Here is a 24,162-nt window from a genome sequence, read left to right on the forward strand (position 1 = left end):
TGTTTACGTTTTCTTTTTCTTTTCTGAGATTTGATTTGAGAAAAGGCGAGACTCTGTTTACGTTTTTTTTATAAAAAACTCTGCTTTCGTGGCAGCATGCGGTATACTGTGACCCAATATCGTAACGACAATAAATTCGCACGGAGCGGCCCATTGCCTATGGGCCCGTCACGAGCCCACGGCCATCGTCGCCTACTCGGCTCCATCCGGCGGAGAGTAGACCAATCCCCTCCGCCTCTGCCTGCCTCTGCGTGGCGGAGCCTGAGCTTCTCCGGCCTCCACCAACCCTTCCCCTGCTACCCGCGTCCCCGCCGCAGCCCCATCCTCGCATCTCCCCTGCCGCTGCCGGATCCGGAGACCCAGGTCTCAAGGTGCGAATCTCCCGCTCCCTCAGGTCAGGTGTCTAATTTGGGCTGCTCCCAAGTAATCTGTACTACCTTCCCTGCACTGTAGTAGGTGCCCTGGAACTTTATTTACAGTATGAAGCTTAGATTGCCCATGGCCTCCGGGGCTGTGATCTTTTGAGTACTCAACTGCAGTGTGTGTACTTGCCAGGTGACGTTATATGCTGTCTACAGGGATCCGTGGTAGCACTAGAGCTCGGTATTCTGCTGACTAGTTTGCTGCTCGTGCTTGAAATGTTCATGATTTGGGAGGGGAATTCAACTGTAGGAGCATATTATGGGAATTTGACCAGTTTAGGTTGTATGCAGTTTCTTTTATAGCTTGTGTGCGCTCAGTATGTTCGAACTAGTAATTTCATATATTCAAATTGGGACCTTTCTTCCTGTTATTTTGCCGTCAAAGCTCAAAAAGAGTGATGCTAATTCGCTAAAGGTCGATGCGGTCATCAGCCTCTATGCTTGCAATCTCCTGGTTGAGTAAATTTTCACACCAACATTGCACATTCAGTAGCTGTATCATCTGTAGCAGTTCTGAAATATACTTTAGTCTTCTTAAAATGATGCTACTGTCACATGATGCATATTATGGTTCTCAGACCTGGGATCAATCTACTCCTACTTCGGTGTGTTGTGTTAATTTTTTTATATTTGAGATGAATCAGTGCTCTCATGTTCCACTAATTTTTAGCTGATCCTCCGAACATGTTTTTCAGTTTATACTTGGTGCCACTGGAAGCAGATGCTGCTGCGTTGCGTGCCTGCTATATGTTTGCAACGCTGCACCTATACCATGTATTCTCAGCCTAGCCAGTTACAAGGAGGGTTGTCACAGAGCATGGCCTTATGGAAGCATTCTCACTCACATGCGGTCAGTTATCACACAAAAATGGGTTTAGTTAGTCTTTCTCCTAAGAGCACAACATCATCTCGTCTGCAAAATGGGACATGCTTTTCCTGCTTGGAGCAACAGTCTAAACACGTATTATCAGCGAGAGATCGTATCCTACATGCTAAGCTTGATATGACCTCACATCACAAGTTTTCTAGTATTAGCTGGAAGGCGAGAAAGACCAGAAGTTTAGCTCAAAAAATAGGAGGTACAGGCATTGCTCTTTCCTTGAGTTTCGCAGTTTCTGGGATAGCAAATGCTGAGGGTCCGATGGATGATGGCATCGGTACCAGTACCACCCACAATTCCGAATCATCCACTAGTTGTGCTCATGGGAAGAAAGTTTACACAGAGTATTCTGTCACCGGTGAGTGCGTGGAACATTTTCTTTCTATATACATTATTATGCTTGTATGCACGTAGTCAAAGCATAACATCGTCTGGACGCTTTGTGACTGTCTCACACGAGACCCGTAGGCATTCCTGGGGATGGTAGATGCTTGTTCCGTTCTGTGGCTCATGGTGAGTGCATTAGGTCAGGGAAACCCATACCTAATGAGAATCTTCAGAGAAAGCTCGCTGATGATTTAAGAACATTGGTATGTTTGTAATGTAAAGCCAAGGTCATACTTTTGATGAATATTGTTCTCAACACTGAAGATCTTTTTCTTGGTTTGTCTTGTCTAAATTTTGTATATAACTTTTGTATTGGTAGGTTGCTGATGAGTTTATCAAGAGACGGACAGAGACTGAATGGTTAGTTCCTTTATCCTGCTGTTGTTCTTTCTTCACAGCAATGTTGTGCTACACATGCTTACCCTTTGTTGTAACATCAATTTGCAGGTTTATTGAGGGTGATTTCGATACATATGTCTCTCAGATTAGGAAGCCACATGTGTGGGGAGGAGAGCCAGAATTGCTCATGGCTTCTCACGTTCTTCAGTGAGTAACTGGACTGTTTTTCTGTTGAGATAGGCATTTTAAAAGATGAGTAGTAGTACTAGCCATGATCTCGGAATATTTTCAAACTGTTTGCTATTTAGCAGAACTATAACATCACTGCATGATCCTAATAGAGCACTTGCAACAAGTTGTTTCACTTTTACATTCGCAAGTCAGTAACACTGATGTAGCACAATACTAATTCTCATTGACCTTGTTTCTTCTAATATTTGGTTTCCTGGTATATACGCACCTCAAGGTGCTGCGATCGTGGTTTTCTGTCTTCACTCCATTATTATACAGAAAAATAACAAGGGGAGATGTTCCAATAGACACGTCGATGAGAATCTATTATTGGGAGTACCTCTTATGTAGGTTTAGTTTTAAAATCCGGCCCTTTGCAACATTGAGGTACAAAGGCAGTAAGAATACGATCGTTGTGTTTCAGGATGCCGATCACTGTTTATATGCGCGAAGAAGCAGCTGGTGGTTTGATAGCGATCGCGGAGTATGGCCAGGAGTATGGGAAAGAAGACCCAATCCGAGTCCTCTATCATGGCTGTGGCCATTATGAAGCGCTGCATATACCAGGAAACTCTGAGCCCAGGTCAAGACTGTAACATTTGGAGCTCTGAAACCAAACAGTTGTAGTAAGTTCTTGGCCTATGTATACTTTCTCTGCTTCCCAAATACATTTTCTGTCAGAGTATAGTCAGAATCATTGAGCTTCTTCCATTTGGAGCATCATTTTTGGTGAGAGAATTTATCTCTTAGAGCATCTCCAGCCGTTGGCCCCCCAGGGGGCTCGAAAAATCGCCGCCTGGGGGCGACCCTGCGCTAAAAATCGGCTTGGGGGCGATCGGGTTCCCAGCCGCCACCCCCAGGGTCGCCCCCAGACGCCCTTTTTAAAACTTTTTTGAGAAGAAAATCGGCTAAAATTCGGCAAACATGATAAGATTCGGCAAACAGGACATACACTTTGGCGTTCTACATCTTTTTACATAGAAAACATAAAGTTTACTAAAAAAACATAGAGCTGCGACTACAGGCCGAAGAACTCGCTGAATGCGGCGATGTCGCCGTTGTCGTCGTCGTCCTTCTCCTTCTTCACGCTGCTGGACCCCTGCCCGGGGTTGCCGGACAGGGTTGGCCGGTGGCGGCGCGTCATCGTCGCTGTCTTCAAGCATGATGATGCCCCCTCGTCGCGCCCAGGGCGGCGCGCGGCGATCTCCGCCAGGGCGCGGCGCTGGCGCAACATCTCCAGCTGTGCCCAATCTTCCCGCACCCACTTCATGGCCGCGTCGTCGTCAAGCCCCGGCTCCGTCTTCATGTCGGCGAGCCCCGGCTCCGTCTTCATGGCGGTGAGCTCCGGCTCCGTCTTCGGCTTAACGAGGCGGGGAGGAGCCGAGGAGGAGGCACGCCCGCCCTCGTTGATGACGATGCCGGCGCTGCGGGTGCGCCGACCGAGCGGCGTTTCTGCGGGCACGGCCTTGACGCTGAAGAGCGCCGGTGACCCGGAGGAGTGGGAGGAGGATTGGGATGAGGAGGAAGAGGAGCCGGTCCTCGGCATCCATTGGCCGCCACTCCGGCGAGGGACCGGGGCGGCCGGGTACGTCAGCGGACGGCGTGGAGCGTGCGGCCGGGGGCGCCCCACCAAAGGCGGCGACCGTCGCTGTTTTTGCTCTGCCACACCACCGGCGCGTTGTTGATGGAGGCCAGCCGCTCCGCCTGCCGGCGTTCGAAGTACGCCGCCCACGCCTCCTGGTTGCCGGCGTCGTACTTCGGGAGGGCTCGCTGCTCCTCCGACAGAGACACCCGCGCACGCTCGATCTCGGCGCGGAAGTAGTCGGGGCGCATGACGTCGGGCAGCGGGGGGACGGGGACGCCGTCAGCGCCGAGTCTCCACCGCCCCGGCGCGTGCATGTCGGGAGGCGCCGGGTAGTTGGCTTCGTGCAGGAGATGGGCTTCCCACTCGTGCAGAGAGCGGCGGCCGAAGCCATTGGCCGCTGCCCCATCGTCGGGAAACATTTCGCCCATCGTCTGCGGCGGCTGTGAACGGGGAGGAAGAGGAAAGAGAGCTCGTCGGCGGCGGCTGTGCACGGGGAGAGAGAGGGGTTGCGGGCGAGTATGTCCACCGGCGAGGGAGGTGCTGCTTTATATAGCGGGCGGGGGTGGCATCGTTTGTACGCGTGGCGGGAGGGGGTACGTCGCCTCACCGCGCCGCCCGTGAGGAATCAATGGAAGGCTGACCGGCGGTAGCCTTGGCATTGATTCCCCGCGGGAAACCGAGGCGATGTGAGGACGACGAGGCACGGGGGTCGCTGACTCGGCGGACCCGCCGTTCTTTCGTGCCAAAAACTGAATGCCCCGGCGCCCCCGGGCGCCCCCCAGCGCGCCGGGTTCGGCCTGGGTCTGTCGGCGCCAGTTTCGGGCCTAACCGGCGAAAAATGGGCTCCTACAGGCGCAACTGGGCCGTTTTTTGGGCGCCGGCGCCGAAAAAGGGGCCTGGGGGCCTGTTGGGGGCGCGGCTGGAAGATGCTCTTACCATTGATCTTGGCAGATACTACTAGGGCGTGTTTGGTTGCAGTTCGCTACAGTAGCCGCATTGCATACACATCTCCAGCCAGCCTGGCTCTTCATATGCAGCCTCATATACAACAGATGCAACCTGTTTGGTTGCCTGCATCGCATGAAGGGACACTTCCCCGCCTGCTGTTTGGTTGACGTTTTTGTGCTTAGGGTGTGAGCAGATGCAAACTTCAGCTGTTTGGTTGCAAACAACATTTGTGTTCTGCTCACTCCATTCAAATGTGGTGGCCTTACCACCACATGATCAGCACAACAGCAAGCACAAATAAGATCAAACAAAGCAAGCAACCAAATGAGATCAAACAAAGGAAGCAACGGAAATGACAACAAACTACTTAGATTAACAGCAGGGGCATCCTCCTTCCCTGCTCCACGCCTGGGTGGTGCTCCTGGCCAAAATATTAATAGGTTCACAGCACAAGTAAGTTCTAGCGATAGACCATAACAAGTTCAGCACTAACAACTTAGTTAACTACATTGCATGCTCAATGTCACCAACGTAGTTGTGCCTGCTGCAACGAAACCTGCACATGACCGAGGAGTCGTGGTTGTAGATTTGGACCTTCAGGCCGAGTCTTGAGATGCGCACAACGACGAGGTCGCCGGGGACAATTTGTTGGCGGCGGCAGAAGTAGTTCCAGCCCCGGCCAAGCACCATGTGCCCCTGGAAGTTCTGGACCTGCACCCAGAACACGCATCGCTTGTTCGCCGACAGCCTGATCACGTGCGGGAGCCGCTTGATGACCAGCCACTCGTTCATCACCTGCACGAACTTGCGAGGGATGATGAGCATGGCGAGGTCCTCGTTGTCCTTGATCTGCTAGTAGAAGCGCAACGACTCTCGGCCCCCCTCCTCGTGGCCGGTCCTCAGAGATCGTCCCCTTGAACGAGGCAGGCTCATGAAGGTGATCCTGCCAGGCAGGTCCACTGTCTTGAGCCACCTGTTCGTGGGGATGAGATCCTCGGCGCCCTCAGCTCCGGCCACCACTTGAGCTCCTCCACCCGCCACATCCCAGTCACTCTTCAATATCTTGTCTGGTAAGATGACAAGTATTAGTGCACAAACTCTTTGCCAAATGCCAAGTATCAAATGTCACTGATCAGGGGCACTAGCACTACAACAAATGACACTGATCAGGGACATTTCCCCAAGAGCATATGCCACTGATCAGTGCACAAACTCTTTGCCAAATGCCACTTGTCAATAGCACTTGCTCTTGGGAAAATGCCACTGATCAGTGCCACTGATCAGGGGACTTGCTCAACAGCAAGTGCCACTGATCAGTGGTACTTGCCCAACAGCAAGTGCCACTGATCAGTGGTACTTGCCCATGAGCAAATGTCACTGATCAGTGGCATCTGGTTTTCTGCAACCGTCACTCATAAGTGCACTATCCTAAGCATGGAAACATCTAAAAAGGGCAACAACAAGTGCCACTCAGCACCCATGTGCACCATGCACATTTGGCAGCATCCTAAAATGGTCCTACTACATGCACGTATAACAATCTAGAGCATGCAACACAAACCCTAGCTTGAACATGTATAACAATCTAGAGCATGCAACATGAACAGCAACATGAACATGATCCTAGCTTGAACATGAACATGCCATTTACATGAACACAGATCCTAGCAAGACCCTACCATGAACACTGATCCTAGCAAAGCACACTAGCATTGGGGATTCTAGCATGAACACAGATTCTAGGAAAGCACTAGCAGAAGAACATTATCCTAGGACACACACTGTAGCAAACAAGAATAGATCGGTCGGATTCGATTCGATTGGGATCGCATCCAATCGGATCTACTCGAATCCACTAAGTACTAGCACATGCCTAAGAAAGAAACCCCTAATCTACATCTACGAGGAAGCATTGGGGATTCTTCGACTCACCGGAGCTTGCGCAGTCGCAGCGAACCGAGGCCGGGGTGAAAAGCCCAGCGGGAAGGAGAGAGGTGGCAGAGCAGAGGAGGAGCCGGCCCTGGCGACGGCCTGCGGCATCGACCCCGTGCTCATGGCCACGCCGGACGTCAAGGAGGACGTTGCGCCGATAGGAGAAAACCCTTGGACTGGGGTCAAGAAAACCCCCTGCCCAATGGGGTCCCAAGAAGCGGCGGCTTCGTGGACGGCACCGGCACCGAGCCCAGGAGCACGAGGTCCGGAATCGGCGGCGGGGCAGGAACGACTGGCACCGCATTGGCCGGCGCTCGTAGTGGCCGGTAGCAGATGGGGGACGGCGCTCGCAGCGCCGACGCCAGGTCCTGCCCGAGTTCTGGAGCCCGGCCACCCGCTCCTGGATGCTGGCGATGCGCTAGTCGACGGGGGTCGGAGGACAGCGCAGTGGTGGGCGAGGCGGAGCCATCGGAGGAGAGGAGAGGGAGGGGCGGTGAGGCAGAGAGGGAGCGGTGGGAACAGTGCGGGCGGGGCGGTGACAGGAGAGTGGGGGGGTTATTGTTGGGGAACGTAGTAATTTCAAAAAATTTCCTACGCACACGCAAGATCATGGTGATGCATAGCAACGAGAGGGGAGAGTGTTGTCCATGTACCCTCGTAGACCGACAGCGGAAGCGTTATCACAACGCAGTTGATGTAGTCGTACGTCTTCACGATCCGACCGATCAAGTACCGAACGCACGGCACCTCCGAGTTCTACACACGTTCAGCTCGATGACGTCCCTCGAACTCCGATCCAGCCGAGTGTTGAGGGAGAGTTTCGTCAGCACGACGGCGTGGTGACGATGATGATGTTCCACCGACGCAGGGCTTCGCCTAAGCTCCGCAACGGTATTATCGAGGTGTAATATGGTGGAGGGGGGCACCGCACACGGCTAAAATATCGTATATCAAGTTGTGTGTCCATGGGGTGCCCCCTGCCCCCGTATATAAAGGAGCAAGGGGGAGGCCGCCGGCCTAGGGAGGAGAGGCGCGCCAGAAGGGGGAGTCCTACTCCCACCGGGAGTAGGACTCCTCCTTTCCTTGTTGGAATAGGAGAAGGGAAGGGAGAAGGAGAAAGAAGGAAGGGGGCACCCCCCTTCCCTAGTCCAATTCGGACCAGATCATGGGGAGGGGTGCGGCCACCTTTTGAGGCCTTTCTCTCCTTTCCCGTATGGCCCATTAAGGCCCAATACGAATTCCCGTAACTCTCCGGTACTCCGAAAAATACCCGAATCACTCGGAACCTTTCCGAAGTCCGAATATAGTCGTCCAATATATCGATCTTTACGTCTCGGCCATTTCGAGACTCCTCGTCATGTCCCCGATCTTATCCGGGACTCCGAACTCCTTCGGTACATCAAAACTCAATAAAACTGTCATCGTAACGTTAAGCGTGCGGACCCTTCGGGTTCGAGAACTATGTAGACATGACCGAGACACCTCTCCGGTCAATAACCAATAGCGGGACCTGGATGCCCATATTGGCTCCCACATATTCTACGAAGATCTTTATCGGTCAGACCGCATAACAACATACGTTGTTCCCTTTGTCATCGGTATGTTACTTGCCCGAGATTCGATCGTCGGTATCTCGATACCTAGTTCAATCTCGTTACCGGCAAGTCTCTTTACTCGTTTCATAATACATCATCCCGCAACTAACTCATTAGTCACAATGCTTGCAAGGCTTATAGTGATGTGCATTACCGAGTGGGCCCAGAGATACCTCTCCGACAATCGGAGTGACAAATCCTAATCTCGAAATACGCCAACCCAACAAGTACCTTTGGAGACACCTGTAGAGCACCTTTATAATCACCCATTTACGTTGTGACGTTTGGTAGCACACAAAGTGTTCCTCTGGTAAACGGGAGTTGCATAATCTCATAGTCATAGGAACATGTATAAGTCATGAAGAAAGCAATAGCAACATACTAAACGATCGGGTGCTAAGCTAACGGAATGGGTCATGTCAATCACGTCATTCTCCTAATGAGGTGATCCCGTTAATCAAATGACAACTCATGTCTATGGCTAGGAAACATAACCATCTTTGATTAACGAGCTAGTTAAGTAGAGGCATACTAGTGACACTCTGTTTGTCTATGTATTCACACATGTATTATGTTTCCGGTTAATACAATTCTAGCATGAATAATAAACATTTATCATGATATAAGGAAATATATAATACTTTATTATTGCCTCTAGGGCATATTTCCTTCAGTCTCCCACTTGCACTAGAGTCAATAATCTAGTTCACATCGCCATGTTATTTAACATCAATAATTCACATCACCATGTGATTAACACCCATAGTTCACATCTTTATGTGACCAACACTCAAAGGGTTTACTAGAGTCAATAATCTAGTTCACATCGCTATGTGATTAACACCCAAAGAGTACTAAGGTGTGATCATGTTTTGATTGTGAGATAATTTTAGTCAACGGGTCTGTCACATTCAGATCCGAGACTTAGAGTCATCTAGATTTAGTGTCAAAACTTGCATCGTCGTAACCCTTTACGACGAACCTTTTGTCACTTCCATAATCGAGAAAAATATCCTTATTCCACTAAGGATAATTTTGACCGCTGTCCAGTGATCTACTCCTAGATCACTATTGTACTCCCTTGCCAAAATCAGTGTAGGGTATACAATAGATCTGGTACACAGCATGGCATACTTTATAGAACCTATGGCCAAGGCATAGGGAATGACTTTCATTCTTTTTCTATCTTCTGTCGTGGTCGGGCTTTGAGTCTTACTCAATTTCACACCTTGTAACACAGGTAAGAAACTCTTTCTTTGACTGTTCCATTTTGAACCACTTCAAAATCTTGTTAAGGTATGTACTCATTGAAATAACTTATCAAGCGTCTTGATCTATCTCTATAGATCTTGATGCTCAATATGTAAGCAGCTTCACCGAGGTCTTTCTTTGAAAAACTCCTTTCAAACACTCCTTTATGCTTTGCAGAATAATTCTACATTATTTCCGATCAACAATATGTCATTCACATATACTTATCAGAAATGTTGTAGTGCTCCCACTCACTTTCTTGTAAATACAGGCTTCACCGCAAGTCTGTATAAAACTATATCCTTTGATCAACTTATCAAAGCGTATATTCCAACTCCGAGATGCTTGCACCAGTCCATAGATGGATCGCTGGAGCTTGCATATTTTGTTAGCACTTTTAGGATTGACAAAACCTCCTGGTTGCATCATATACAACTCTTCTTTAATAAATCCATTAAGGAATGTAGTTTTGTTTATCCATTTGCCAGATTTCATAAAATGCGGCAAATGCTAACATGATTCAGACAGACTTAAGCATAGATACGAGTGAGAAACTCTCATCGTAGTCAACACCTTAAACTTGTCGAAAACCTTTTGCGACAATTCTAGCTTTGTAGATAGTAACACTACTATCAGCGTCCGTCTTCGTCTTGAAGATCCATTTAATCTCAATGGCTCACCGATCATTGGACAAGTCAATCAAAGTCCACACTTTGTTCTCATACATGGATCTCATCTTAGATTTCATGGCCTTAAGCCATTTTGCGGAATCTGGGTTCACCATCGCTTCTTCATAGTTCATAGGTTCGTCATGGTCTAGTAACATAACCTCCAGAACAGGATTACCGTACCACTCTGGTGCGGATCTTACTCTGGTTTACCTACGAGGTTTGGTAGTAACTTGATCTGAAGTTACATGATCATCATCATTAACTTCCTCACTAATTGGTGTAGAAGTCACAGGAACAGATTTCTGTGATGAACTACTTTTCAATAAGGGAGCAGGTACAGTTACCTCATCAAGTTCTACTTTTCTCCCACTCACTTCTTTCGAGAGAAACTCCTTCTCTAGAAAGGATCCATACTAAGCAACGAATGTCTTGCCTTCGGATCTGTGATAGAAGGTGTACCCAACTGTCTCCTTTGGGTATCCTATGAAGACACATTTCTCCGATTTGGGTTTGAGCTTATCAGGATGAAACTTTTTCACATAAGCATTGCAACCCCAAACTTTAAGAAACGACAACTTTGGTTTCTTGCCAAACCACAGTTCATAAGGCGTCGTCTCAACGGATTTTGATGGTGCCCTATTTAACGTGAATGTAGCTGTCTCTAATGCATAACCCCAAAACGATAGTGGTAAATTGGTAAGAGACATCATATATCGCACCATATCTAATAAAGTACGGTTACGATGTTCGGACACACCATTACACCGTGGTGTTTCAGGTGGCGTGAATTTGTGAAACTATTCCACATTGTTTTAATTGAAGACCAAACTCGTAACTCAAATATTTGTCTCCGCGATCAAATCATAGAAATCTTATTTTCTCGTCACGATGATTTTCTACTTCACTATGAAATTCTTTGAACTTTTCAAATGCTTCAGACTTATGTTTCATCAAGTAGATATACCCATATCTGCTCAAATCATCTGTGAATGTCAGAAAATAATGATACCTGCTACGAGCCTCAATATTCATCGGACCACATACATCTGTATGTATGATTTCCAACAAATCTGTTGCTCTCTCCATAGTTCCGGAGAACGGCGTTTTTAGTCATCTTGCCCATGAGGCACGGTTCGCAAGCATCAAGTGATTCATAATCAAGTGATTCCAAAATCCCATCAGTATGGAGTTTCTTCATGCGCTTTACACCAATATGACCTAAACGACAGTGCCACAAATAAGTTGCACTATCATTATTAACTTTGCATCTTTTGGCTTCATTATCATGAATATGTGTATCACTACGATCAAGATCCAACAAACCATTTTCGTTGGTGTGTATGACCATAGAAGGTTTTTATTCATGTAAACAGAACAACAATTGTTCTCTAATTTAAATGAATAACCGTATTGCAATTAACATGATCAAATCATAATCATGCTCAACGCAAACACCAAATAACAATTATTTAGTTTCAACACTAATCCCGGAAGTATGGGAAGTGTGCGATGATGATCATATCAATCTTGGAACTACTTCCAACACACATCGTCACCTCTCCTTTTACTAGTCTCTGTTTATTCTGCAACTCCCGTTTCGAGTTACTACTCTTAGCAACTGAACCAGTATCAAATACCGAGGGGTTGCTATAAACACTAGTAAAGTACACATCAATAACATGTATATCCAATATACCTTTGTTCACTTTGCCATCCTTCTTATCCACCAAATAGTTGGGGCAGTTCCGCCTCCAGTGACCAGTCCCTTTGCAGTAGAAGCACTTAGTCTCAGGCTTAGGTACAGACTTGGGCTTCTTCACTTGAGTAGCAACTTGCTTGCCGTTCTTTTTGAAGTTCCCCTTCTTCCCTTTGCCCTTTTCTTGAAACTAGTGGTCTCGTCAACCATCAACACTTGATGTTTTTCTTGATTTCTACCTTCGTCGATTTCAGCATCACGAAGAGCTCGGGAATTACTTTCGTCATCCCTTGCATACTATAGTTCATCGTGAAGTTCTACTGACTTGGTGATGGTGACTAGAGAATTCTGTCAATCACTATTTTATCTGGAAGATTAACTCCCACTTGATTCAAGCGATTGTAGTACCCAGACAATCTGAGCACATGCTCACTAGTTGAGCGATTCTCCTCCATCTTTTAGCTATAGAACTTGTTGGAGACTTCATATCTCACAACTCAGGTATTTGCTTGAAATATTAACTTCAACTCCTGGAACATCTCATATGGTCCATGACGTTCAAAACGTCTTTGAAGTCCCGATTCGGCAGTTTCCGCCGGGCCAGGCTCAGGCCTGCTTTAAGGTCCGTGCGGGCCCCGAATCGCATGCAGCCCAGCCAACCAAACAGGCCACGCACATCCCGCGCGGGGCTGGTTGGGCTGCATGCGGGCAACCAAACGCTGGTTGCCCCCTAGTAGCGGTTGGCATCTTCTAAAAAAAAGCAGCGGTTGGCAGATTCACACGTAGCTGAGCACCTGGCGCTTTTGGGGTGGATTTGAAAACCAGACTGTTCAAGCAAGGATGGTGCGGCGGCGGCGGTATCCTCGTGGTGGACTTGTGTCCTCGGGCTTCGCTGTTGCGCCGGCGTTTGCTCGAGCGCCGGCGTGGAGCTTGGGAGGTAGTCCAGGAGCGGATGCAGATTGTGGTCTGCATCGACGGCATCTGGAAGATGGTGGATCTGGGTTCGTGGTTCGTGGCATGCAGGTATGGTTTCCTCCTCCAACGTCTTAGTTGGGCGGGGGTGCCAGATCTGGAGTTCGATGGCGTGTCCGGGGTGTTGCCCCGGTCTGATTCGTTCAACGGCTATGGCTTCGCCTTTATTGGCGAGCCACCTTGGAGGTCCGCAAAGCTATATATCAGCGATGGAGCCACGTCGAGCTCGGGTATGGAGGTGATCCATCATTTTCTCCTTTAGTGGCTGCTATGGTGGTGCCAGAGGCAGGTGACGGGCGTTGGTGTCAGGCTTAAAGGATTCTTCAGTCTTGTTTGTAATTTTACTTTTTGGCTGATGTTTCTGTGTGCAAAGGCTAGCGTTCTGCTATCTTTTCAGTTTTGTCAGGTCGGTATGTACGTGACTTGTACTTTGGTCGTTATGATATAAACGAGACACGTATTATCATGAAAAAAAATGTCCGGATCACGCCAGCCCAGCGGATCTCAACAACCCACGGCCTTCCTCAAAAAAAAGAACAACCCACGGCCGCTTCCTCCGGTGCATGTATCGCATGCAAGAGTCCAGATTCAGATGTGTACTTGGCCAAATCTTGTCCATCTATTTCTCTCTTATTAACTTCCTTCTGTAAAAACGCACGTACACAATCTGATCGATGAATCAGGCAGATAATTCTGGATCTGAGTAATCTTTCCTCCCCGCCTGTCCACCATGAGCGACATCTCCGCGGCCTCTGACCTCGGCACGATGCCCGCCGCCGGCCTGGGCGCTTTGGATGCCGCCTCGTCCGGCGACGCTTCTTCGCCGGCGCCCTTATCCATCCACAACGTGGACATCCTCACCCACGTCCCCGCAAAGCTAGACTTCGACGCCGACAACTACGCCGAGTGGAGGGACGGCATGCTCTCCGCGCTCGCCGAGTTCGGCGCCTCCGACCACGTCGAGGAGCAGGGCCACTCCCTCCACGAGGGAGACGAGGAGTGGATGCGCGCCGACGTCACCATCGTCCTCTGGATCTACACCACCATCTCCGACGAGCTGCTGGACGAGGTCATGGCCGCCCACAGCACCGCCTTCGAGGTCTGGGCCCAGCTGCGCGGCTTCTTCGAGAATGAGCACGTGTTCGACCCTGCCGAGGAGCTCCGCACGGCCGCGCAAGGGGCCATGTCCATCAACGCCTACGGCTGGCGCCTCAAGGCGCTGGCCCGCGCCGTCGCCGACGCGGGCGGCGAGCCAGTCTCCGACACCGCGCTGGTCCTGCAGCTGCTCCGCGGGGTGACCCCCAGGCTCCGGGTCATGGGCACCTCCCTGCTCGTCAATGACCGCTTCCCCAGTTTCATGGAGGCCTTATCGTGGCTGCACCTTGAGGAGTACAGACGTGAACAGGGCGAGTTCTGAGGGCTCCGCCGGCCGTGGCGGTGACCGTGGTGATCAAGTCCAGGGCGCGCACTGACGTCTTCCTGTGACTCCCTTCTCGTGTACTAGAGTTGCTCCAGCCAACTAGCAGTATTCAGTGTCAAGTGGATCCATTTGCGCTTCAATGACTGAATTAGGGCTGAAAACGGAGCGGAAATGGATGAAAGTGGGTGCTGTCACATTTGTTTTCATATTCTTTTACAGAACTCCGGAAACAAATATGGAAATGATTACTATTGAAAACAAAACCAGCGCAAATACAACAGACACAAAGATGGAAGCTAGTGTTCACGGAAACTAATGGACAGTCCAGTCAATTAATACACTCTATGATAATCCTATATACCTAAATAGGTGATCCTCCTATCTTAATTCTCTCAACATGCACACATATCACCTCATCGCCCCACTAACTATTTCTCTTAACATGCATGAAAATTGCTATTTATATTCTCTCTCAACATGCACACATCCTAGCTTAAATCATTCTAATTATATTTTTCTCAACATGCATATGGAATACTACTTATATTATATATATATATTTACAACTATATAATAATCGTATAAAGTGTCGCAGGGTGGAGATACAACGTGCCGTGGCTTTTTTTGAATATCAATACAAACACAAGCGCTCGTACATACGCGCATACACTCACCACTATGAACACACACACGCACGCCCTAACCCTATGAGCACCTGCGAGAGACTGAGTCGGTGTATCATCTTGAGATTTTACGAAGTCACCGTAGATGCCTCGTAGTCAACGAGAACGCCGGAATTTCTGAAATAAATTCAGGATAAATGCGAGCACCAGGACTTGAATCCTGGTGGACTGCGGATACCACTGTCCACCTAACCATCCAACCACATGTTGGTTCGCATAACGTGCCGTGACTGGAGGGTTGAGGATGCTGGACCTCGACTCACGCTGGGCTTGGCTTTAGTTTGTGTCGGTGTCTTAGATGCAGGAGTCTTTGTTCCTTTTGAGTAGTGGTTCCCGTGTGCCTCTGGTCACTGCTTCATGTCTGCGTTCCGGATTTATGATGTTTGTGTCATCTTCACCTGGTTTGCTCCAGAGGGGAGATGGCTGGTACTTGTAGTTTGGTAGTTTTTGTTTTTCTTTTGAACTGGTGCTTGTAGCTGGATTATGCTGTGGTTTCCCTTAATGGAAGTCAGAAGGGCCCTTCTTTTGCTAAAAAGAAACTATATAATAATCAAATACATATATTATATCTATTTAGTTTGTATTTAAATTTCATCAAAAAGTATTGCAACCAATCCCCGCAACAATGTATAGGGTATCATCTAGTTAATATAGAAGTGATTACAGAGGATCTAACTTTTGTCCATAGCATTTGGAGAAATATAAATTTGATTAAAGATTTTCAGATGGATTGGGTGAAATTATCACACCCAAGCCCATGCTTTCATAATGACATGGAAATATGCATTAGTGTGAAGCTCCATGAAAAATCTAGCATCTCGTGGGTCTTGCTCATCTTGCAAGAAACGTATAAAGGTTCACATGGGAAAGTTTCTGGTGCACCGGTGCTTGTGGCGCTACCGGTGCACCGGATGCCCATAGCGCGTTAAAAAATGTTCAAAAAAATCTGAAAAAAATTAGCACATTGGCACAACGTTGGTTCATGTTGTCGTAAAATTTCAACTCAAAATTTGAAACATTGCTCGAGATACAAAAATCAAAAAATTGGCATTGAATAGTACACAACATAAGTTGGGCTTTAGATTTGGCCCATTAACACATTGATGCCAAATTTGTTATTTTTATATCTCGTTCAATGTTTTGAATTTTGATTTGAATTTTTTGACAACATAGACCGACGTTGTGCCAATGTGCTACATTTTTCTTATTTTTTAAAACATTTTTGAACGCACTACGACGTCTGGTGCACCGGTAGCACCATAAGCACCGGTGCACCAGATACTTTCCCAGGTTCACATGCTTTTCGAGGAAGAAACTTGTTTTCTATTTCGCTCTTGCTACTTCTAAGCATGTTTTGGGAGCTAGCACATACCACACACCACCGAACATCTACATTCTCGACTGCCCGATTGCGCGTCTGCCCGGGAGCATTCTCATCTAAGGTATGCGCCAAGATAGACATTATATGTCTCTTGTTTAATTAATCTCATATCTTTGGTTGCACTCCTAATCTCTGTGCCGCTGTGCGTCTATCGAATAAACTGATCTTTGTGTATCTGTTTAATTAATTAACTAGGCTTTTCGGAAATCCTTCATATCTGACATAGGCATCCATTGTCAATTTAGTGGACCCCAAATCCAAGAGATAGTAGATCAAATGAACAGAAAATCATTCCGTAAGATTAGTACTACTACTGTAATCTTCACTAGCAGCAGGTGGATGCGTCAAGGTTTTAGAATTTCAATAGATATAAATTCTAAAAAAAAAATCCCTCCATTCAGAATTATAAGATGTTCTAACATTTTTCTATATCGGATGTATGTAGAGTTGTAGACATATTTCGGTTTGTTTGTTCACTCATTTCAATATGTATGTAGTCCATGTTGAAATATTCAAAACACCTTATAATAATGAACGAAATGAGTAGTTACGTGTTGTGCTTGGCATATTAACTATTTTTTTCCAGAATACTGCAGAACTGGCACATAACAAAAACTACGTACAAACATAATTATGCGGTTATGCTAGACCCTTACAAATCTCTATTGTGTTCTTTACAAAAGTTGGGTATTTGTATCAAATATTTGATTTTCCGAGTCTTTTATGCTTTCAAAGTAAGACCATAACACTGCTTTCAATTAATTAAGGAGTGAAAACAAATTGTGCAACATGATTATAAGATAGGCAAACCATGAAGACATCACACAGAGGAGTGTCCCAAGAGCAACAATATTCTCCATAGGCTCAATGGCCATCTCAAACACTTCGAGTAGCAAGTGCAGTTCGCACCATTGAAGGAATCAGTCCGCCGAGGCAATATTGCAACGACATCCTCATCAACAATCAACGGCTTGCCGGGCGTGTCTCGGACGCCAAAGAAGGGCATTGCAAAGCTGAGATCATCCCAACTGCATGAACCTTGCCAGCATACTCATCGACCATCACCATAGAAACTACCTCGGGCACAAGTGGTACGCCACCTACAATTTTTTTAAATAAAGACATGAAAAGGGCGTCTTAGATCTGATTATTAATACTATCAAAGAAAACAAAAATCAATTCAATGGACAGACAACTAGACGTAGAAAGACTAGTAAAAAAAATACATTGAAACTCGTACTAGGCTTATTCTTCCTTCGGTTGTATGCAGACCTGGCCAAATGGGGCACGGCATGGCCCGGCCCGTGCTAATCATGTCTGGCACGTACGGCCCGGCCCGCCGTGGCACGTTTAATAGTTGGGCCGTGCTGTGCCGACCCATGTGCGTCGCTCCTTGGCCCAGGCACGGCCTGGTTATTAAACGGGCCGGCCCGTGGCACGTTTAGCATGCTGGACTGCCTGTTTTTCAGCCTATTGGGCTGTAAATTAGGTCATATATATAAAATTTTGGAAAAATTAAAAATAATAAATGGGCCGTGCCGTGCCGGCCCGCGTGCCCAGGCACGGCCCAAGGCGTGTCGCGTGCCGGGCACGGCCTGTTTAGCCCGTGCTGTGCCTAGCCCATGACGGACCGTGCCGGCGTGCTCGTGGGCTGGCCTGATTGGCCCGTCCCATTTGGCCAGCTATAGTTGTACGCCTCCTGCCAAAGATTGAAAATTACACTGAACCAACAGTAAAGGAAAGGGACACCTGCAAACGCCCTTGTAATACCAGGCTTTGAAGACCGCAATAGCCGCTCACACCTTAGGACAAGATCTATAAATCGTTGAAGCAACATCATGCTAGAGCATCACCCCACGCAGAACAAGCTTGCGGTCCATCACCATCAGTTCAAAGGGTTGGAGAAAGCAGATCATGCCCCAAAACAACATGAAAGAAGATGTCGGACTCGCTGCACCAATAGCCTGTCAAATAACTCTCGTTGAAAGACACACCAACTGCCAAGATCTGAAGGAAACCAATAGATCTGGGGACATAAATTCTCACAGGCCTTCGTCGATGCTGGATCAAATGTCATCGAGGGAGGAAACTAGAGACCTTATTCCAACACACCATCGCCGCCATCACCTCATCGATATTGCTAAGGAAACAAAAAACTAAGGGGGAAAATGAGACAACGTGTCCCCACTCCTATTGTCGTTGACGAGGCCAGTAGACGAGGAAGAGGAGGGGGACCAAGGTGGTGCGTGTAGGGAAGCTGTGGTGATGACGGTTAGGCTTGGGAGTCACCACCCCAACAAAGTCTACCTCCACTACGCCACCTACATTTTGAAAGGGAACCGATCAACTGAGACCAGACCAAGATATTGAAGGAAATATGCCCTAGAGGCAATAATAAAGTTGCTATTTTATATTTCCTTATATCATGATAAATGTTTATTATTCATGTTAGAATTGTATTAACCGGAAGCTTGATACATGTGTGGATACATAGACAAAACACCGTGTCCCTAGTAACCCTCTACTGGACTAGCTCGTTAATCAAAGATGGTTAAGTTTCCTAACCATAGACATGTGTTGTCATTTGATGAACGTGATCACATCGTTAGAGAATGATGTGATGGACAAGACCCATCCATTAGCTTAGCATGTTGATCGTTCAGTTTTATTGCTATTGCTTTCTTCATGTCAAATACATATTCCTTCGACTATGAGATTTTGCAACTCCCGGATACCGGGGGAATACCTTGTGTGCTATCAAACGTCACAACGTAGCTGGGTGATTATAAAGATGCTCTATAGGTATCGGTATGAAGGTACCGACGATCGAATCTCGGGCAAGTAACATACCGATGACAAAGGGAATAATGTATGTTGTCATTACGGTACGACCGATAAAGATCTTCGTAGAATATGTGGGAACCAATATGAGCATCCAGGTTCCGCTGTTGGTTATTGACCGGAGAGGTGTCTCAGTCATGTCTACATAGTTCTCGAACCCGTAGGGTCCGCATGCTTAACGTTCGATGACGATTTTGTATTATATGAGTTATGTGATTTGGTGACCGAATGTTGTTCGGAGTCCCAGATGAGATCACGGACATGACGAGGAGTCTCTAAATGGTCGAGAGGTAAAGATTCATATATAGGACGATGATATTCGGACACCAGAAGTGTTCTGGGGGTACTGGGTACATATCGGGTCACCAGAAGGGGTTCTGGGCATCCCCCCGGTAACTACATGGGCCTAATGGGCCAAGAAGGGGACAGACCAGCCCCTAGGGGGCTGGTGCGCCCCATGTAGGCCAAAATAAGGGGGAAGGAAAGAGGAGAAGAGGGAAAGGAAGGGGAGGGATTCGGCCTCCCCCTTCCTTCTCTCCTCCCTCATCCTTCTTTCCCCCTCTGGATGAATATGGAAGGGGGAGGCCGAATTGGGAGGCGCCCAAGTAGGATTCCTCCTACTTGGGGCGCCCCCTTGGCTGCCTCTCCTCCCCTCCAACCTATATATATATATATATATATATATATGAGGGGGGCACCGCTAGAAGACACATCAATTGTTCCAAGCCGTGTGCGGCGCCCCCCTCCACAGTTTACGCCTCCGGTAATATTCTCATAGTGCTTAGGCGAACTCCTGCGCGGATCACATCACCATCACCGTCACCACGCCGTCGTCCTGACGGAACTCGTCTACTCCCTCGACACTCTGCTGGATCAAGAGATCGAGGGACGTCATCGCGTTGAACGTGTGCAGAACTCGGAGGTGCCGTACATTCGGTACTTGATCGGTCGGAACGAGAAGACGTTCGACTACATCAACCGCGTTAAACAAACGCTTCCGCTTTTGGTCTACGAGGGTACGTGGACACACTCTCCCCTTCTCGTTGCTCTGCAGCTCTTAGATATATCTTGCGTGAGCGTAGGATATTTTTTTAAAATTGCATGCTCCGTTCCCCAACAGTGGCATCCGAGCTAGGTCTATGCATAGATGATATGCACGAGTAGAACACAAAGAGTTATGGACGGTGATTGTTGAGGATATAACCATTAGAGTCACCCGCCCAGGAGGGGCCGGGTTACTCATGATGGTCATCACGCGAAGCCCAGTACCAAGCTTGAAGACGGCGGGTTAGATAATGGGCTTAAGACCCGGAGGAGGCTTAAGGCCCGTAGTCATAAACCGCCGTATGGCAAGACTTGTAGTGTAAGGCAAGAATAGTTGAGAGTCCGAGCCGGACACTCTTATGAGCCGGCCGGGACTCTGAGAGCCGCTGGGCGTCAACCTCTCTATATAAAGGGACAACCCGGCGGCGGTTTAGGGACAAGTAAGATCTCATCGAGAGCCAGGCATAGCAATAAGCTCCCTGGTCATCGAAACCATAATCAATACCACCTCAACTGGACGTAGGCTTTTACCTTCACCGTAAGGGGCCGAACCAGTATAACCCCCGTGTTCCTTGTCCCGTTTAACCCCTTTAAGCTTCCTAGCTGCGATGGCTCCACGACTAAGTCCTAGCTCGAGGACATCTGCCGTGACAATTCCACGACAGTGATCATCATACTTCTTACCACCAATGTCTTATTTTGATTCGGCGGTATTATTTGATGAAGCGGCCCGGACCAACCTTACATGACCACGTTCATGAGACCGGTTCCACCGGCAGACATGCAACTAGTTTTGCATAAAGGTGGCTGACGGGTGTCTGTTTCTCCAACTTTAGTTGAATCGAATTTGACTGCGGCCGATCCTTGTTGAAGGTTAAAACAACAAACTTAATAAATCACCATTGTGGTTTTGATGCGTAGGTGTCGGATTGTGGGTTCCGGCAAACCCTTGATGTTCGAACATTGGGGTGCGCACGAAAATCTTTCTCTCCCTAGCTCGCTTGCACAACGATTTCAAGGCCTAGCTCGCCGACCCAAGGAACAAGAGACACGATGATTTATACTGGTCCGGGCCACCGTTGTGGTGTAATACCCTACTCCAATGTGGTGTGGTGGATTGCCTTGTAGGCTGGAGATGAACAAGTACAAGGGAAGAACAACCTCTTGAGGAGAGGTGTTCTTGAGCTCGGGGAGCTTGTGGGCGTGGGGGAGATCTGAATGATCTGTCCCAAGATGAGTTGCCTCCTACGGTGGTGGCTAGTCCTATTTATAGTGGCCAGGGTCCTTTTCCCAAATGTTAGGCGGGAAGGGATCCCACAACGGCTAATTTTGAAGGGAGACAACTAGTACAAGCTATCTTGACAAAAGGTGGTCTTCGCCTGCCAAAGGCCCTGGTGGTGACGCTGCCGTGGGCTCCGCGGTGACCTCCGTCCTGCCGTCCTGCTGGTCTTGATCTTGTTGCATCGATATGGAAACCTTTGCCTGATGCCTCGGGACTCCTCGCCTGCGCTTGCCCCTTTAGCACCAAAGAGGAAACTGGTGCTCTGCGCCCGCTGGCGCCCGCCTAGCTTCGGTCGTCATGGCTCATGCCACGCGAACCTCGCGAAGTGCCCCCTGCCTTGATAGCTCCGCTCCTCGCGAGTCAGCCTAGTGAGGTTGCCCCTGAGGAGGTCTTGTGTTGTCCGCCTCGCGAGGCTTGGCCCCTCGCGAGGGTCTTGAGTGGTTGTCGATGAAGATGGGCCGTACCAGGCCGTCGGTGGAGCCACGCCGTGGGCCGTAGGCAGGCAAGTTTGGGGACCCCCATTCCCACAACGCCGACAGTAGCCCCCGGGCCCAAGGCGCGCTCGTACTTGGCTTCGAGGCGAAGCCAAAGGGCAAGTGCGGAGCGCCGCGGGCCCCAACCGCCTGCGGCCTTGATTGACGCGTGGCGATTGACATGATGTGGGCGTCTCTGCTTCCCCACGCTGCCTCGGCAACTGCCCGACTTGATGAGTCCCTGGTGCATACAGAAAAACCATCATTACTTGTGATCGTGGAGGCCGTCGGTTGGCCTCCTCCTGGCTATAAATGAGGAGGGGGGCGAAGCCCCCGGTGCTCATCTCTTCCTCCATTCCGCCTGCTTCTTCTTCTTCCTTGCTTCACTGCCTTGCTACGACACCCATGGCGTCGATACGGAGATTCTCCGCCGCTGAGAAGGGAAAAAACCCCCGCGAAGAGCTAGGGCCACTCCCACCGAAGAAGAGGCTGGCCCGCTCCCGAGAAGTTGTCGTGGGGCGAGAGGTGGCAAGGCCTTGGTACGAGCGGCCTCCCCCCGGCTACCCGCTGCCCTTGTACGCCCATGTGTAGGATCGAAAGTATGTCTAGAGGGGGGGGGGGTGATTAGACTACTTGACCAAATAAAAATCTAGCCTTTTGCCAATTTTAGTTCTTGGCAGATTTTAACAACTTAGCACAAGTCAAGCAATCAACCTACACATGCAATTCTAAGAGTATAGCAGCGGAATGTAAAATAATTGCATATGAAGGTAAAGGGAGGAGTTTGAGGGAGCAAACGCAATGTTGACACGGAGATTTTTTATCCGTGGTTCCGATAGGTGGTGCTATCGTACATCCACGTTGATGGAGACTTCAACCCACGAAGGGTAACGGTTGCGCGAGTCCACGGAGGGCTCCACCCACGAAGGGTCCACGAAGAAGCAACCTTGTCTATCCCACCATGGCCGTCGCCCACGAAGGACTTGCCTCACTAGGGTAGATCTTCACGAAGTAGGCGATCTCCTTGCTCTTACAAACTCCTTGGTTCAACTCCACAATCTTGTTGGAGGCTCCCAAGTGACACCTAACCAATCTAGGAGACACCACTCTCCAAGAGGTAATAGATGGTGTGTTGATGATGAACTCCTTGCTCTTGTGCTTCAAATGATAGTCTCCCCAACACTCAACTCTCTCTCATAGGATTGGATTTGGTAGAAAGATGATTTAAGTGGAAAGCAACTTGGGAAAGGCTAGAGATCAAGATTTATGTGGTTGGAATGGAATATCTTGACCTCAACACAAGTGTAGGTGGTTCTCTCTCATAAAATATGTATTGGAAGTGTAGGCATGTTCTGATGGCTCTCTCCTCGAATGAAGAGTGGGTGAAGGGGTATATATAGCCTCCACACAAAATCTAACTGTTACACACAAATCACCAACCTCGGTGGGACCGAATCATTAAACTCGGTCAGACCGATTTAGTTCATAATGTGACCGTTAGGGTTTTTCGGTGGGACCGACACGTTAATTCGGTGGGACCGATATCATTAGGGTTAGGGCATAACGTAATCTCGGTGAGACCGATTACACAAACTCGGTGAGACCGATTTTGGTAATAGACAAATAGAGAGTTGGTCAGGCAAACTCGGTGGGACGGATTCGCTCATCTCGGTTAGACCGAAACGTTACGAAAGGGAAACAGAGAGTTTGCATTGCAATCTCGGTGGGACCGATCGCTCATCTCGGTTTTACCGAAACGTTATGAAGCGAAACAGAGAGATTACAATCCCATCTCGGTGAGACCGAGATCCCTATCGGTGAGACCGAAAAGACTAGGGTTTCTGGCAGTGGCTATGTCAAGATAACTCGGTGGTGCCGGATAGAAAGAATCGGTGGGTCCGAGTTTGACTTTTAGGTTTGGGACATATATGGATATGAGAAAGTGGTTGAGGGCTTTGGAGCATATCACTAAGCACTTTGAGCAAGCAAGCCATTAAGCAACACCTCATCCCCTCTTAATAGTATTGGCTTTCCTATGGACTCAATGTGATCTTGGATCACTAAAATAGAAAATGTAGAGTCTTGTGCTTTGAGATTGAGCCAATCTTTTGTCCTTAGCATTTTGAAGG

The 24,162-nt window shown here is 48.4% G+C and overlaps 2 protein-coding genes across 3 annotated transcripts; both read left to right on the forward strand.

Moving 5' to 3' along the window:
* Window positions 1-144: 144 nt before the first annotated feature.
* On the forward strand, window positions 145-3,013 carry LOC109751586 (uncharacterized). Of its 2 annotated transcripts, none has more exons than XM_045228999.1 (6): window positions 145-394; window positions 1,118-1,660; window positions 1,771-1,892; window positions 2,009-2,049; window positions 2,137-2,235; window positions 2,684-3,013. In XM_045228999.1, the coding sequence occupies exons 1-6, from the start codon at window positions 160-162 to the stop codon at window positions 2,853-2,855; spliced, it is 1,212 nt and encodes a 403-aa protein (XP_045084934.1). In that variant the 5' UTR covers window positions 145-159; the 3' UTR covers window positions 2,856-3,013. The 2 variants fall into 2 exon arrangements, with proteins under 2 accessions (XP_045084934.1, XP_020166052.3); XM_020310463.4 differs by having other exon boundaries at window positions 153-371.
* Window positions 3,014-13,639: 10,626 nt separating this feature from the next.
* LOC109751581 (uncharacterized) lies at window positions 13,640-14,326 on the forward strand. The gene has a single exon (XM_020310457.3). The coding sequence runs from the start codon at window positions 13,640-13,642 to the stop codon at window positions 14,324-14,326; it is 687 nt and encodes a 228-aa protein (XP_020166046.3).
* The last annotated feature ends 9,836 nt before the right edge of the window (window positions 14,327-24,162 follow it).

Source organism: Aegilops tauschii, chromosome 5 (genome assembly GCF_002575655.3).
Source record: "Aegilops tauschii subsp. strangulata cultivar AL8/78 chromosome 5, Aet v6.0, whole genome shotgun sequence".
Classification (NCBI taxonomy): Eukaryota; Viridiplantae; Streptophyta; class Magnoliopsida; order Poales; family Poaceae; genus Aegilops; species Aegilops tauschii.